The 17,181-nt window shown below is 42.3% G+C and overlaps 1 protein-coding gene across 1 annotated transcript in view; it reads left to right on the top strand.

The window, feature by feature from the left end:
• usp33 (ubiquitin specific peptidase 33) overlaps positions 1-17,181 on the top strand; it is a 66,240-nt gene that overhangs the window by 46,634 nt on the left and 2,425 nt on the right. The window contains exons 14-20 of the mRNA XM_031810434.1: positions 944-1,048; positions 1,155-1,200; positions 1,292-1,472; positions 2,573-2,699; positions 5,873-6,042; positions 6,201-6,282; positions 6,771-6,879. Of these exons, the coding sequence (XP_031666294.1) occupies positions 944-1,048; positions 1,155-1,200; positions 1,292-1,472; positions 2,573-2,699; positions 5,873-6,042; positions 6,201-6,282; positions 6,771-6,879 (820 nt within the window). The remainder of the gene's footprint in view (positions 1-943; positions 1,049-1,154; positions 1,201-1,291; positions 1,473-2,572; positions 2,700-5,872; positions 6,043-6,200; positions 6,283-6,770; positions 6,880-17,181) is intronic.

Here is a 17,181-nt window from a genome sequence, read left to right as displayed (position 1 = left end):
GTAAGGACAAAAATCACGTCCAATATAAAGAAAAAAGCGGGGAATGTTTGACTGTTTTGCTGCTCGTGATATTTGAAATAAATATTGTTTATTGACTACTGATTAGGCTCCCGAGTGGCTCAGCGGTCTAAGGCACTGCATTTCGGTGCTAGAGGGGTCACTACAGACCTTGGTTCGATTCCAGGCTGTATCACAACCGGCCGTGATTGGGAGTCCCATAGGGAGGAGCACAATTGGGCCCAGCGTCTTCCGGGTTTGGCCCGGGTAGGCCGTCATTGTAAATAAGAATTTGTTCTTAACTGACTTGCCTCGTTAAATAAATGTTAAAATAAAATACTGTGTGCCATAACCGTTAGACCAGCATTTGGTGAGTCTTAAATATCACCAGTAGAGTTGCTTGAAATTGGCACATTGGCACACGTTTTGAGGACACGGAAAAGCTCTAGCGAGCTGATATAAGACAGGTGAATTACCAGCCCTAAGGCTAGGGTTGGAAAAAAGCAGAGCGCTGGCTTTTACAAGTCGAAAGGAGCATTTGACACGAGTGCCGCCTTAACGCCAGCCGAAGATGGAGCCCAGAGTGTGTTGTATAGGGGTCAACGTATAGGGGATAGTCTGACACCAAGTGTGTAGTATAGGGGTCAACGTATAGGGGATCGTCTGTTGACATCAAGTGTGTAGTATAGGGGTCAACTTATAGGGGTCAACGTATAGGGGTCAGTCTGCTGACACCAAGTGTGTAGTATCGGGGTCAACAGTTTTTCCTGAGCATGTGACTCGACCAGAAAAACAATGATATTCCTTGGTTAAAGCCGATAAACACAGTGAGTTGTGTCAGTGAGTTGTGTCAGTGAGTTGTGTCAGTGAGTTGTGTCAGTGAGTTGTGTCAGTGAGTTGTGTGAAGTCTAGTCTGTTAATGGTTAAACTGTGTCTTGTGTTCCAGCTGGTTCTGGGGTCCTGTGGTGACCCTACAGGACTGTCTGACTGCCTTCTTTGCCCGGGACGAGCTGAAAGGAGACAACATGTACAGCTGTGAGAAATGCAAGAAGTGAGTACCTCACAACTCCCACTTTAAAAAGGAGATTTTAAATTGTTAGATGACGGAAGTTAAACTCCTACATGAATAAAAACTGCTTTTTAAAAAATTCTCCTAGATTACGGAACGGAGTGAAATTCTGTAAAGTTCAGAGTGTTCCTGAGGTGAGTGCTCCAACACATTAGAAAAGCCATCAAGTAATGTCACAACTACTTACCCACAGTTGAATATTAAATGATTTGTCATCCCCTCCAGATCCTGTGCATCCACCTGAAGCGGTTTAGACACGAGCTGATGTTCTCCACTAAGATCGGGACTCACGTTTCCTTCCCATTGGAGGGCCTGGACCTGCAGCCCTTCCTGGCCAAGGATAGCTCCGCCCACACCACCTCCTACGACCTGCTGTCGGTCATCTGTCACCATGGCACCGCCAGCAGTGAGTGTTCCATCCGGGCCACTGGCCAAGCCCCCTCTAAGATGGGAGGATGCTAGAGCTTTCAGATAGAAATGTAGGATAGATGTGGTGTAGGATAGATGTGGTGATGTGTAGGATAGATGTGGTGTGGTGTAGGATAGATGTGGTGATGTGTAGGATAGATGTGGTGATGTGTAGGATAGATGTGGTGATGTGTAGGATAGATGTGGTGATGTGTAGGATAGATGTGGTGATGTGTAGGATAGATGTGGTGATGTGTAGGTAGAGCGGAGACAATTCCCCAACGTTCTGAACATTGTTAAACAGATGATGTAGACATTGTGAGGTAGATGACTGTTTTTGGTTGGCCCTCCTAAGAGGCTGTATAATAATAAACTGAACGTGATTCACTGAGATGGGGACAGATCCATGCAGTGGTTTAAGTTCCTCTCACTACCGTGTTCTTGTTGTCTAGCTAACTGGTACCCTGTGTGTATATAGCCAAGTTAGCATTACTGAGTGTTTTTGTTTATTTCTTGTTGTTATTTTTTTATTATAAAATTATAAGAATGTATCAATCTCTCTCTGCATTGTTGGGAAGGGTCCGTAAGTCAGCATATCCCTGTTAGTGATCTACCTGTTGACAGAGAATGTTGCAAATCACTTTTTTATTTCTATTTTACTTTTAACCTTCTCCAACCTCCTCTATGGCTACTTCCTAATGATCTCTCCTTTCCTCCCTAAGTGTGCACTTGTTCACTTTCCTTTCACTGATTTGAAAGGAAATGACTGGTAAAAGAAGTCTGGTGGAAACTCCCACTAGTGACAAGCTCATGCCTCCACCAATCCAAATGCTTTAAGATTTGTGGGAAGTAGTGAATGAAAGGAGATATTATTGGGACGCTCCAGGAACATTGATGTGTAGAAGTACATTCACTACTGTTGGATGAACTACACTTTCAACACCAGGTGGCCACTACATAACCTACTGAAGGAATGACCTGAACAACCTGTTCTCCTCCTCCTCCCAGGTGGTCACTACATAGCCTACTGTAGGAATGACCTGAACAACAACCTACTGTAGGAATGACCTGAACAACCTGTTCTCCTCCTCCTCCCAGGTGGTCACTACATAGCCTACTGCAGGAATGACCTGAACAACCTGTGGTATGAGTTTGACGACCAGAGCGTCACGGAGGTGTCAGAGTCCTGCGTCCAGAACGCTGAGGCCTATGTCCTGTTCTACAAGTAAGATACAAAACCATAGAACTACATATAGTAATTTAATAGGATCTCTGTGCACAAAGCAACACAGCATAACCACCAACCCGAGAGTGAATCTATGACGTAATGATACCCTGTGGGGTGACTTCCTGTTTACAGACATCAACAACATTTTAATCTGCCAAGATTTGAGCCCTCCCTTGAGGCAGTGTTAGATCATAATTTACACTAAATCCTCCCCTGAGGCAGTGTTACAGATTATAATTTACACTAAATCCTCCCCTGAGGCAGTGGTAGATCATAATTTACACTAAATCCTCCCTTGAGGCAGTGTTAGATTATAATTTACACTAAATCCTCCCTTGAGGCAGTGTTACAGATTATAATTTACACTAAATCCTCCCTTGAGGCAGTGTTAGATTATCAGTTACACTAAATCCTCCCTTGAGGCAGTGTTAGATTATAATTTACATTAAATCCTCCCTTGAGGCAGTGTTACAGATTATAATTTACACTAAATCCTCCCTTGAGGCAGTGTTACAGATTATAATTTACACTAAATCCTCCCTTGAGGCAGTGTTAGATCATAATTTACACTAAATCCTCCCTTGAGGCAGTGTTAGATTATAATTTACACTAAATCCTCCCTTGAGGCAGTGTTAGATTATAATTTACACTAAATCCTCCCTTGAGGCAGTGTTACAGATTATAATTTACACTAAATCCTCCCTTGAGGCAGTGTTAGATTATCAGTTACACTAAATCCTCCCTTGAGGCAGTGTTAGATTATAATTTACATTAAATCCTCCCTTGAGGCAGTGTTACAGATTATAATTTACACTAAATCCTCCCTTGAGGCAGTGTTACAGATTATAATTTACACTAAATCCTCCCTTGAGGCAGTGTTACAGATTATAATTTACACTAAATCCTCCCATGAGGCAGTGTTAGATTATAATTTACACTAAATCCTCCCATGAGGCAGTGTTAGATTATAATTTACACTAAATCCTCCCTTGAGGCAGTGTTACAGATTATAATTTACACTAAATCCTCCCTTGAGGCAGTGTTAGATTATCAGTTACACTAAATCCTCCCTTGAGGCAGTGTTAGATTATAATTTACATTAAATCCTCCCTTGAGGCAGTGTTACAGATTATAATTTACACTAAATCCTCCCTTGAGGCAGTGTTAGATTATCAGTTACACTAAATCCTCCCTTGAGGCAGTGTTAGATTATAATTTACATTAAATCCTCCCTTGAGGCAGTGTTACAGATTATAATTTACACTAAATCCTCCCTTGAGGCAGTGTTACAGATTATAATTTACACTAAATCCTCCCTTGAGGCAGTGTTAGATCATAATTTACACTAAATCCTCCCTTGAGGCAGTGTTAGATTATAATTTACACTAAATCCTCCCTTGAGGCAGTGTTAGATTATAATTTACACTAAATCCTCCCTTGAGGCAGTGTTACAGATTATAATTTACACTAAATCCTCCCTTGAGGCAGTGTTAGATTATCAGTTACACTAAATCCTCCCTTGAGGCAGTGTTAGATTATAATTTACATTAAATCCTCCCTTGAGGCAGTGTTACAGATTATAATTTACACTAAATCCTCCCTTGAGGCAGTGTTACAGATTATAATTTACACTAAATCCTCCCTTGAGGCAGTGTTACAGATTATAATTTACACTAAATCCTCCCATGAGGCAGTGTTAGATTATAATTTACACTAAATCCTCCCATGAGGCAGTGTTAGATTATAATTTACACTAAATCCTCCCTTGAGGCAGTGTTACAGATTATAATTTACACTAAATCCTCCCTTGAGGCAGTGTTAGATTATCAGTTACACTAAATCCTCCCTTGAGGCAGTGTTAGATTATAATTTACATTAAATCCTCCCTTGAGGCAGTGTTACAGATTATAATTTACACTAAATCCTCCCTTGAGGCAGTGTTACAGATTATAATTTACACTAAATCCTCCCTTGAGGCAGTGTTACAGATTATAATTTACACTAAATCCTCCCATGAGGCAGTGTTAGATTATAATTTACACTAAATCCTCCCATGAGGCAGTGTTAGATTATAATTTACACTAAATCCTCCCTTGAGGCAGTGTTACAGATTATAATTTACACTAAATCCTCCCATGAGGCAGTGTTAGATTATAATTTACACGGAACAAAAATATAAACAACATTTAAAAATATTTTACTAAATTACAGTTAATGTAAGGACATCGTGCCCTAATCTATGAATTATACATGACTGGGAATACCGATATGCATCTGTTGGTCACAGATACCTTAAAAAAATTATTTTAGATTCTGAACTAAATGTTGAATCACAAATTAGGAATGTGACCAAAATAGCTTTTTACCACCTGAGGAACATTGCCAAGATGCAGCCGTTTCTCTCAGGCTGATACAGAGAAACTCATCCATGCTTTTATTACAAGCAGGCTTGACTACTGTAATGCTCTCCTGTCTGGTCTACCCAAGAAAGATGCATAGCTTATTCCTGCCCCATACCATAACCCCACCGTGGGGAACTCTGTTCACAACGTTAACATCAGTAAACCGCTCGCCCACACCACGCTACACACCCTGTCTGCCCGGTACAGTTGAAACTGGGCTTCATCTGTGCCAGTGGCCATCAAAGGTGAGCATTTGCTCACTGAAGTTGGACGTATTATCTAAAACCACGTTATTGTAGAGAAATTAACATTCAATTCTCTGGCAACAGCTCTGGTGGACATTCCTGCGGTCAGCATGCCAATTGCACGCTCACTCAACTTGAGACATCTGTGGCATTGTGTTGACAAAACTGCATATCTTAGTGGCCTTTTATTGTCCCCAGCACAAGGTGCACCTGTGTAATGATCATGCTTCATATGCCACCTGTCAGGTGGATGGATTATCTTGGTAAAGGAGAAATGCTCACTAACAACGATTTTAAACTAATTTGTGCACAAAATTTGAGATCATCTTTTTGTCTAACATTTCTGGGATCTTTTATTTCCGCTCATGAAACATGAGACCAACACTTTACATGTTGCATTTGATTTTTGTTCAATATAATTGTTTTCTGTAAGACAGGAAGTTGCCAAACTGTGGTACAGACCCTGATTTAGTGCCGATCTTAATTTTTTCAGTTTAGCATTAATGTTTGTGTTCCCCTCCAGGAAGAGCAACGAGGAGGCGCTGAAGGAGAGGAGGAGGGTGACCGGTCTACTGAACATGACAGAGCCCAGCCTGCTACAGTTCTACGTCTCCAGACAGTGGCTCAACAAGTTCAAGACCTTCGCTGAGCCTGGACCAATCTCCAACGACAACTTCCTCTGTTCACACGGAGGTGTGGAGATCGCTGAATCTGTCAATCAATCAATCAATCGATGGCTTGTACTAGTCCGAGTCATTTCATCAATAGAAGTTGAGAGAAATGGAAATGTTATTGACTAAATGAAGCTAATAATGAAGTGGTTATAGTGTTTTTAAATGTTGTGTTATCAGGTGTGCCGCCTGCCAAAGCAGCGTTCATTGATGATCTGGTCGTGATGCTGCCTCAGAACGTGTGGGACCACCTCTACAGCAGGTAGATATTCAAATGAAGAGATAATGTCCTAACCTCTACAGCAGGTAGATATTCAAATGAAGAGATAATGTCCTAACCTCTACAGCAGGTAGATATTCTAATGAAGAGATAATGTCCTAACCTCTACAGCAGGTAGATATTCTAATGAAGAGATAATGTCCTAACCTCTACAGCAGGTAGATATTCTAATGAAGAGATAATGTCCTAACCTCTACAGCAGGTAGATATTCTAATGAAGAGATAATGTCCTAACCTCTACAGCAGGTAGATATTCTAATGAAGAGATAATGTCCTAACCTCTACAGCAGGTAGATATTCTAATGAAGAGATAATGTCTCTAATGAAGAGGCTGAAAGTCTGTGGTCACTGGTCAGGTGTGTTAGTAAGCTGTGATTGGTCTGTTCAGGTATGGAGGCGGGCCTGCTGTCAACCACCTGTATGTGTGTCACTGGTCAGGTGTGTTAGTAAGCTGTGATTGGTCTGTTCAGGTATGGAGGCGGGCCTGCTGTCAACCACCTGTATGTGTGTCACACGTGCCAGACGGAGATTGAGAAGTTGGAGAAGAGACGCAAGACTGAGTTGGACATGTTTGTCCGGGTAAGAAGAAATATGGTGGGAATGACCTATAACCTACAGTTGGAGGTTGGAGTCATTAAAACTCGTTTTTCAACCACTCCACATTTCTTGTTAAACTATAGTTTTTGGCAAGTTGGTTAGGACATCTACGTTGTGCATGACACAAGTAATTTTTCCAACAATTGTTTACAGACAGATTATTTAACTTTTCACTGTATCACAATTCCAGTGGGTCAGAAGTTTACATACACTAAGTTGACTGTGCCTTTAAACAGTTTGGAAAATTCCAGAAAATGATGTCATGGCTTTTGAAGCTTCTGATAGGCTAATTGACATAATGGGAATGGAGTGGCCATCACACAGCCCTGATCTCAATTCTATAGAAAATGTGTGTGCAGAACTGAATCAGTGTGTGCGAGCAAGGAGGGCTACAAACCTGACTCAGTTACACCAGCTCTGTCAGGAGGAATGGGCCAAAATTCACCCAACTTATTGTGGGAAGCTTGTGGAAGGCTACCCAAAATGTTTGACCCAAGTTAAACAATTTAAAGGCAATGCTACCAAATACTAATTGAGTGCATGTACATTTCTAACCCACTGGGAATGTGATGAAAGAAATATAAGCTGAAATCATTCTCTAATATTATTCTGACATTTCACATTCTTAAAATAAAGTGGTGATCCTAACTGACCTAAGACAGGGAATTTTTTACTAAGATTTAATGTCAGGAATTGTGAAAAGCTGAGTTTAAATGTATTTGGCCAAGGTGTATGTAAACATCCAACTTCAACTGTATGTATGCAGTTTAAAAATCCAATCATTTTAAATCAATGGTAAACGGTGCACAAATTCTGATAACCTTCCCGAAATTCCCAGGATTACCTGCTTATTCCCTCCAGATTCCTGGAAATATTCCAACCAGGATTACCTGCTTATTCCCTCCAGATTCCTGGAAATATTCCAACCAAGATTTCTGGAAAACCTGGGAATTTCGGGATAGTTAACAGAAGTTTTCAAACCTAGTGGGGAATCAGAAGGCAGCGTGTGTGAACAGGTATTCTCTGGTGTAATTAGTTAACCAGTCAATGAGGTGACTGTGCTGTAGCCCTAGAAATAGAATGACTAGAATGGCGTCCCCATTCAAGTCAATGAGGTCGTAATTCTATTTGATTGGCAGTAGCCCTCTGCCCCAGCAGGAGACGAGGGGCTGGGTCTGAGACAGAGACAGTGGGTCATCATTAATGTATGGAGACAGATGGACCTGGTGTCAGCTACTACCACCCGTACTATAGACACACTGGCTACAGATAAACCACCCGTACCAAAGACACTGGCTACAGATAAACCACCTGTACTATAGACACACTGGCTACAGATAAACCACCCGTACTATAGACACACTGGCTACAGATAAACCACCCGTACTATAGACACACTGGCTACAGATAAACCACCCGTACTATAGACACACTGGCTACAGATAAACCACCCGTACTATAGACACACTGGCTACAGATAAACCACCCGTACTATAGACACACTGGCTACAGATAAACCACCCGTACTATAGACACACTGGCTACAGATAAACCACCCGTACTATAGACACACTGGCTGGCTACGGATAAACCACCCGTACTATAGACACACTGGCTGGCTACGGATAAACCACCCGTACTATAGACACACTGGCTGGCTACGGATAAACCACCCGTACTATAGACACACTGGCTGGCTACGGATAAACCACCCGTACTATAGACACACTGGCTGGCTACGGATAAACCACCCGTACTATAGACACACTGGCTGGCTACGGATAAACCACCCGTACTATAGACACACTGGCTGGCTACGGATAAACCACCCGTACTATAGACACACTGGCTGGCTACGGATAAACCACCCGTACTATAGACACACTGGCTGGCTACGGATAAACCACCCGTACTATAGACACACTGGCTGGCTACGGATAAACCACCCGTACTATAGACACACTGACTAAAGCTAGCACTGGGGGTCATGCCGTGCCACCCTTGCAGCACTGGGGGACATGCCGTGCCACCCTTGCAGCACTGGGGGACATGCCGTGCCCCCCTTGCAGCACTGGGGGACATGCCGTGCCCCCCTTGCAGCACTGGGGGACATGCCGTGCCCCCCTTGCAGCACTGGGGGACATGCCGTAGAATATTTTGCCATCCGCATTTTAAAGCAACAATTCTTTGCTATTCTATACATTTTCCCATGTCTGTGTATCCATGTGATATCAGAGTGACTCAAACATTACAACAATATCCAGTCCTGACATGACTAGGACACATTTTGTTTGAATGCATTCAGTTGTGCAACAGAGTAGGTATCTCCCTTCTCTATTTACACGCTATGTCTGAGAGTGGCCCTATTTTATTTAAATTTTTAAGAAACTTGGGTGAACGATGCGTCTTGCGATTTTGATCCGGCATCTACAAAATCACACTGATTGGCCCAAGGTGGGAGCTATAGTAATTAACTGAAATGTGTCACACAAGAGGAAGAAGCAAAGCTAGCGGGATAACTGGGCCCAAAATCTGTCTTCTCTAGCAGGACTTCACCAAAAACAGTGGAAAATGAATAACTATAAATAAAATTAATACATAACTACTTATTAATCATGCCCATAAGGCTGCCTCCCTGGCATTCACTTCCTTCTCCCACCTCCACATCTGAACCCTTCTGGGAGGGAGAGGAGTCCACAGCTGCAGTGTATTTTCTCACTCTCCAGCACAAAGACTCCTACTCTCCAGGTGCTCTCATTTGTTTACTTCTGTAACCGTAAAAGCCTTGGTTTCATGCATGTTAACATTAGAAGCCTCCTCCCTAAGTTTGTTTTATTCACTGCTTTAGCACATTCTGCCAACCCCGATGTCTTACCCGTGTCTGAATCCTGGCTTAGGAAAACCACCAAAACCCCTGAAATTTCCATCCCTAACTATAACATTTTCCGCCAAGATAGAACTGCCAAAGAGGGCGGTGTTGCAATCTACTGCAGAGTTCTGTCATCCTATCCAGGTCTGTACCCAAACAATTCAAGCTTCTACTTCTAAAAATTAAACTTTCCAGAAACAAGTCTCTCACCGTTGCAGCTTGCTATAGACCACCCTCAGCCCCCAGCTGTGCCCTGGACACCATATGTGAATTGATTGCCCCCCATCTATCTTCTGAGCTCGTGCTGCTAGGTGACCTAAACTGGGCCATGCTTAACACCCCGGCCATCCTACAATCTAAGCTTGATGCCCTCAATCTCACACAAATTATCAATGAACCTACCAGGTACAACCCCCAAATCCGTAAACATGGTCACCCTCGTAGATATCATCCTAACTAACTCGCCCTCCAAATACACCTCTGCTGTTTTCAACCAATATCTCAGCGATGCCTGCATCCGTAATGGGTCAGCGGTCAAACGACCACCCCTCATCACTGTCAAACGCTCTCTAAAACACTTCTGCGAACAGGCCTTTCTAATTGACCTGGCCGGGGTATCCTGGAATGACATTGACCATCTCGTCAGTAGATGATGCCTGGTTATTCTTTAAAAGTGCCTTCCTCACCATCTTAAATAAGCATGCCCCATTCAAAAAAATGCAAAAAAAATGTTGAACCAGGAATAGATAGTCCTTGGTTCACTCCAGACCCCCTTGACCAGCACAAAAACATCCTGTGGCGTTCTATATTAGCATCGAACAGCCCCCGTTCTGCATTCGCATCGAACAGCCCCCGTTTTATATTAGCATCGAACAGCCCCTGTTTTATATTAGCATCGAACAGCCCCCGTTTTATATTAGCATCGAATAGCCCCCGTTTTATATTAGCATCGAATAGCCCCCGTTTTATATTAGCATCGAACAGCCCCCGTTTTATATTAGCATCGAATAGCCCCCGTTTTATATTAGCATCGAACAGCCCCCGTTTTATATTAGCATCGAACAGCCCCCGTTTTATATTAGCATCGAACAGCCCCCGTTTTATATTAGCATCGAATAGCCCCCGTTTTATATTAGCATCGAACAGCCCCCGTTTTATATTAGCATCGAACAGCCCCCGTTTTATATTAGCATCGAACAGCCCCCGTTTTATATTAGCATCGAACAGCCCCTGTTTTATATTAGCATCGAACAGCCCCCGTTTTATATTAGCATCGAACAGCCCCCGTTTTATATTAGCATCGAACAGCCCCCGTTTTATATTAGCATCGAACAGCCCCCGTTTTATATTAGCATCGAACAGCCCCCGTTTTATATTAGCATCGAACAGCCCCCGTTTTATATTAGCATCGAACAGCCCCCGTTTTATATTAGCATCGAACAGCCCCCGTTTTATATTAGCATCGAACAGCCCCCGTTTTATATTAGCATCGAACAGCCCCCGTTTTATATTAGCATCGAACAGCCCCCGTTTTATATTAGCATCGAACAGCCCCCGTTTTATATTAGCATCGAACAGCCCCCGTTTTATATTAGCATCGAACAGCCCCCGTTTTATATTAGCATCGAACAGCCCCCGTTTTATATTAGCATCGAACAGCCCCCGTTTTATATTAGCATCGAACAGCCCCCGTTTTATATTAGCATCGAACAGCCCCCGTTTTATATTAGCATCGAACAGCCCCCGTTTTATATTAGCATCGAACAGCCCCCGTTTTATATTAGCATCGAATAGCCCCCGTTTTATATTAGCATCGAATAGCCCCCGTTTTATATTAGCATCGAACAGCCCCCGTTTTATATTAGCATCGAACAGCCCCCGTTTTATATTAGCATCGAATAGCCCCCGTTTTATATTAGCATCGAACAGCCCCCGTTTTATATTAGCATCGAACAGCCCCCGTTTTATATTAGCATCGAACAGCCCCCGTTTTATATTAGCATCGAACAGCCCCCGTTTTATATTAGCATCGAATAGCCCCCGTTTTATATTAGCATCGAATAGCCCCCGTTTTATATTAGCATCGAATAGCCCCCGTTTTATATTAGCATCGAACAGCCCCCGTTTTATATTAGCATCGAACAGCCCCCGTTTTATATTAGCATCGAACAGCCCCCGTTTTATATTAGCATCGAACAGCCCCCGTTTTATATTAGCATCGAACAGCCCCCGTTTTATATTAGCATCGAATAGCCCCCGTTTTATATTAGCATCGAATAGCCCCCGTTTTATGCAACTTTTTAGGGAAGTTAGGAATCAATATACACAGGCAGTTAGGAAAGCTAAGGCTAGCTTTTTCAAACAGAAATTTGCATCCTGTAGCACTAATAGCAAAACGTTCTGGGACACTGTAAAGTCCATGGAGAACAAGAGCACCTCCTCCCAGCTGCCCACTGCACTGAGGATAGGAAACAGTGTCACTACCGATTTTAAATCCTCTAATTGAGAATTTCAATAAGCATTTTTCTACAGCTGGCCATGCTTACCACCTGGCTAACCCTACCCCGGTCAACAGCCCTGCGCTCCCCACAGCAACTCACCCAAACCTCCCCCACCTCTCCTTCACCCAATTCCAGATGGCTGATGTTCTGAAAGAGCTGCAAAATCTGGACCCCTACAAATCAGCCGGGCTAGACAATCTGGACCCTCTCTTTCTAAAATTATCCGCCGAAATTATTGCAACCCCTATTACTAGCCTGTTCAACCTCTCTTTCATGTTGTCATCCCCCTCTTCAAAGGGGGTGACAATCTAGACCCAAACTGTTACAGACCTATATCCATCCTGCCCTGCCTTTCTAAGGTCTTCGAAAGCCAAGTCAACAAACCGATTACTGACCGTTTCGAGTCTCACCGTACCTTCTCCACTATGCAATCTGGTTTCAGAGCTGGTCATGGGTGCACCTCAGCCACGCTCAAGGTCCTACACGATATCATAACTGCCATCGATAAGAGACAATACTGTGCAGCCATATTCATCGACCTGGCTAAGGCTTTTGGCTCTGTCAATCACCACATTCTTATCGGCAGACTCAACAGCCTTGGTTTCTCAAATGACTGCCTTGCCTGGTTCACCAACTACTTCTCTGATAGAGTTCAGTGTGTCAAATCAGAGGGCCTGTTGTCCGGACCTCTGGCAGTCTCTATGGGGGTGCCACAGGGTTCAATTCTCAGGCCGACTCTCTTCTCAGTATACATCAATGATGTCGCTCTCGTTGCTGGTGATTCTTTGATCCACCTCTACCCAGACGACACCATTCTGTATACCTCTGGCCCTTCCTTGGACGCTGTGTTAACAAACCTCCAGACAAGCTTCAATGCCATACAACACTCCTTCTGTGGCCTCCAACTGCTCTTAAATGCAAGTAAAACTAAATGCATGCTCTTCAACCGATCGCTGTCTGCCCGTCCAGCATCACTACTCTGGACAGTTCTGACTTATAATATGTGGACAACTACAAAAACCTAGGTGTCTGGTTAGACTAAACTCTCCTTCCAATCCAAAATTAAATCTAGAATTGGCTTCCTATTTCGCAACAAAGCCTCATTCACTCATGCTGCCAAACATACCCTCGTAAAACTGACCATCCTACCGATCCTCGACTTCGGCAATGACATTTACAAAATAGCCTCCAACACTCTACTCAGAAAACTGGATGTAGTATATCACAGTGCCATCTGTTTTGTCACCAAAGCCCCATATACCACCCACCACTGTGACCTGTATGATCTCATTGGCTGGCCCTCGCGTCATATTCGTCGCCAAACCCACTGGCTCCAGGCCATCTACAAGTCTTTGCTAGGTAAAGCCCCGCCTTATCTCAGCTCACTGGTCACCATAGCAGCACCCACCCGTAGCACGCGCTCCAGCAGGTATATCTCACTGGTCACCCCCAAAGCCAATTCTTTCTTTGGCCGCCTCTCCTTCCAGTTCTCTGCTGCCAATAACTGGAACGAACTGCAAAAATCTCTGACGCTGGAGACTCTTACCTCCCTCACTAGCTTTAAGCACCAGCTGTCAGAGCAGCTCACAGATCACTGCACATGCCCATCCAACTACCTATCTCATCCCCATACAGTATTTATTTATTTATCTTGCTCCTTTCCACCCCAGTATCTCAACTTGCACATGCATTTTCTGCACATCCTACCATTCGTGTTTTAATTGTTATATTGTAATTACATTGACACCATGGCCTATTTATTGCCTTACCTCTCCTATCCTCCCTCATTTGCACATGCTATATATAGATTTTTCTACTCTATTATTGATTGTATGTTTGTTTATTCCATGTGTTTATTCCATGTGTAACTCGGTGTTATGTGACGAATTGCTTTATCTTGGCCAGGTCACAGTTGTAAATGAGAACTTGTTCTCAACTAGCCTACCTGGTTAAATAAAGGGTTAGGGTTGTATATATAAATACCTGGTTAAATAAAGGGTTGTATATATAAATACCTGGTTAAATAAAGGGTTATATATATAAATACCTGGTTAAATAAAGGGTTATATATATAAATACCTGGTTAAATAAAGGGTTATATATATAAATACCTGGTTAAATAAAGGGTTATATATATAAATACCTGGTTAAATAAAGGGTTATATATATAAATACCTGGTTAAATAAAGGGTTATATATATAAATACCTGGTTAAATAAAGGGTTATATATATAAATACCTGGTTAAATAAAGGGTTAGGGTTATATATATAAATACCTGGTTAAATAAAGGGTTAGGGTTATATATATAAATACCTGGTTAAATAAAGGGTTAGGGTTATATATATAAATACCTGGTTAAATAAAGGGTTATTTATTTATTTAATATATATATAAAACCCGTTATTTATATATTTAACCTTATTTTTGGCACTAAACAGTCTCCATTCATTGTAATTATTTTTATTAAGTTAAGAACAAATTCTTATTTTCAATGACTGCCTAGGAACAGTGGGTTAACTGCCTTGTTCAGGGGCAGAACAACAGATTTTTACCTTGTCTGCTTGGGGATTCGATCTCGCTACGTTTCGGTTACTGGCCCAACGCTCTAACCACTAGGCTACCTGCCGCCCCTCCATGTAGTGTATACTTCCATACAATCTTTCAACTGGTCCCGGGGGACCTTCAGATGAGTCTTGTGGGTGTCCTACAACAAAACAACCGACATGTACAGAACCAGTCACACATTTGGACACACCTACTCCCTCAAGTTTTTTTTTTTTAAACTATTTTCTACATTGTAGAACATTAAAACTATGAAATAACACATTTAGAATCATTTTTCAACCGTCTTGAAGGAGTTCCCACATATGCTGAGCACTTGTCGGCTGCTTTTCCTTCACTCTGCTGTTCAACTCATCCCAAACCATCTAAATTGGGTAAAAGGTCGGATGATTGTGGAGGCCAGGTCATCTGATGCAGCACTCCATCACTCTCCTTCTTGGTCAAATAGCCCTTACACAGCCTGGAGGTGTGTTGGGTCATTGTCTTGTTGAAAAACAGATGATAGTCCCACTAAGCACAAACCAGATGGGATGGTGTATTGCTGCAGAATGCTGTGGTAGCCATGCTGGTTAAGTGTGCCTTGAATTCTAAATATATCAGTGTCACCAGCAAAGCACCATCACACCTCCTCCATGCTTCATGGTGGGAACCACACATGCAAAGATCATCCGTTCACCTACTCTACAGTGGTTGGAACCAAAAATCTCATATTTGGACTCATCAGACCAAAGGACATGTTTCCAATTCCTCGTGTTTCTTGGCCCAAGCAAGTCTCTTCTTATTATTACTTATCCTTTAGTAGTGGTTTCTTTGCAGCAATTTGACCATGAAGGCCTGATTCACACAGTCTCCTCTGAACAGCTGATGTTGAGATGTCTGTTACTTGAACTCTGTGAAGCATTTATTTGGGCTGGGATTTCTGAGGCTGGTATCTCTAATGAACTTGTCCTCTGCAGCAGAGGGAACTCTTGAGTCTTCCTTTCCTGTGGCGGTCCTCATGAGAGCCAGTTTCATCATAGAGCTTGATGGTTTTTGCGACTGCATTTGAAGAAACGTTCAAAGTTCTTGAAGTTTTCCGTATTGACTGACCTTCATGTCTTAAAGTAATGATGGACTGTTGTTTCTCTTTGCTTATTTGAGCTGTTCTTCCCATAATATGGACTTGGTATTTGACCAAATAGGGCGATATTCTGTATACCACCCCTACCTTGTCACAACACAACTGATTGGCTCAAATGCATTAAAGAAAGAAATAACGGAAATTAACTTTAACAAGGTACACCTGTCAAGGAAAAGGGGTGGTTATTTCTTTTAACACTTGTTTTGGTTACTACATTATTCCATGTGTTCATAGTTTTGATATCTTGATTTCTAGAAAATAGTAAAAATAAAGAAAAACCCTGGAATGAGTAGGTGTGTCCAAACTTTTGACTGGTAGTGTTGGTGAAAGTCTCACCTTTCACCCCAGATGCCGAAGTGTGACATCAGCGGTGTGCAATGCAACAAATTTTCTTTTAATGCAAATTAGATTTCCTCAGGGGCACGGACATCGACTTTAGGGGGGTTTTAATGCTAAGGGGCACGGACATCGACCTTAGGGGGGTTTTAATGCTAAGGGGCACGGACATCGACATTAGGGGGGTTTTAATGCTAAGGGGCACGGACATCGACCTTGGGGGGGTTTTAATGCACACAGCTTTTGCTAATTTGCATTTGAAACAATTTCTTCATTTTCTACATTTATCATTTACACACGGTCATGTTTCTGTTGACTTAACTATTCCTCTACAATTTATTTTTTAAATGATGTTCAACAGAATGATTATTCTCCTGACTGTGCATTTGACAGTTGTTTAATTTTGCCGCCATTTTTTTTTGTCATTACTGAGTTATTTAATGTAACACATTAAACTTCTTAAACAATTCATTTAGACCTAATGTTTATTTGAAATGTGTGCCAGCAATGAAAAGGGAAAGTTGGCTATTTTGAGACTCAATTACATTTTTACGGTAGCCATGTTATTTAAAAAAAAAAAATAATCTTGCCTTTGCATTGTTGGAAAAGGACTCGTAAGTTAACATTTCACTGTTCGTCTACACCTATCTATAAAGCATATCGCTATTGAGACACGGCCACTGACTGCACACAGACAGGATGGCAGGGAGGGAGAAAGGGGGGAGGGAGGGAGAGGGAAGAGATGTCTCAGGGAGGAATAGAAGAGAGCGGTAGATAAATTCATGTTGGTAAACTAAGTGAAATTATGATCTTTCAATCTTCTTTCTTCCTCTACATCTCTCCCTCCATCCCTCTTTTCTCCCCATCGCCCTCTCCCTCCATCCCTCTTCTCTC

The sequence above is a fragment of the Oncorhynchus kisutch genome, linkage group LG30 (genome assembly GCF_002021735.2).
Source record: "Oncorhynchus kisutch isolate 150728-3 linkage group LG30, Okis_V2, whole genome shotgun sequence".
Lineage (NCBI taxonomy): Eukaryota > Metazoa > Chordata > Actinopteri > Salmoniformes > Salmonidae > Oncorhynchus > Oncorhynchus kisutch.
Note: the sequence above shows the minus strand (reverse complement) of the source record. Positions and strands in the feature narration are given on the sequence as shown.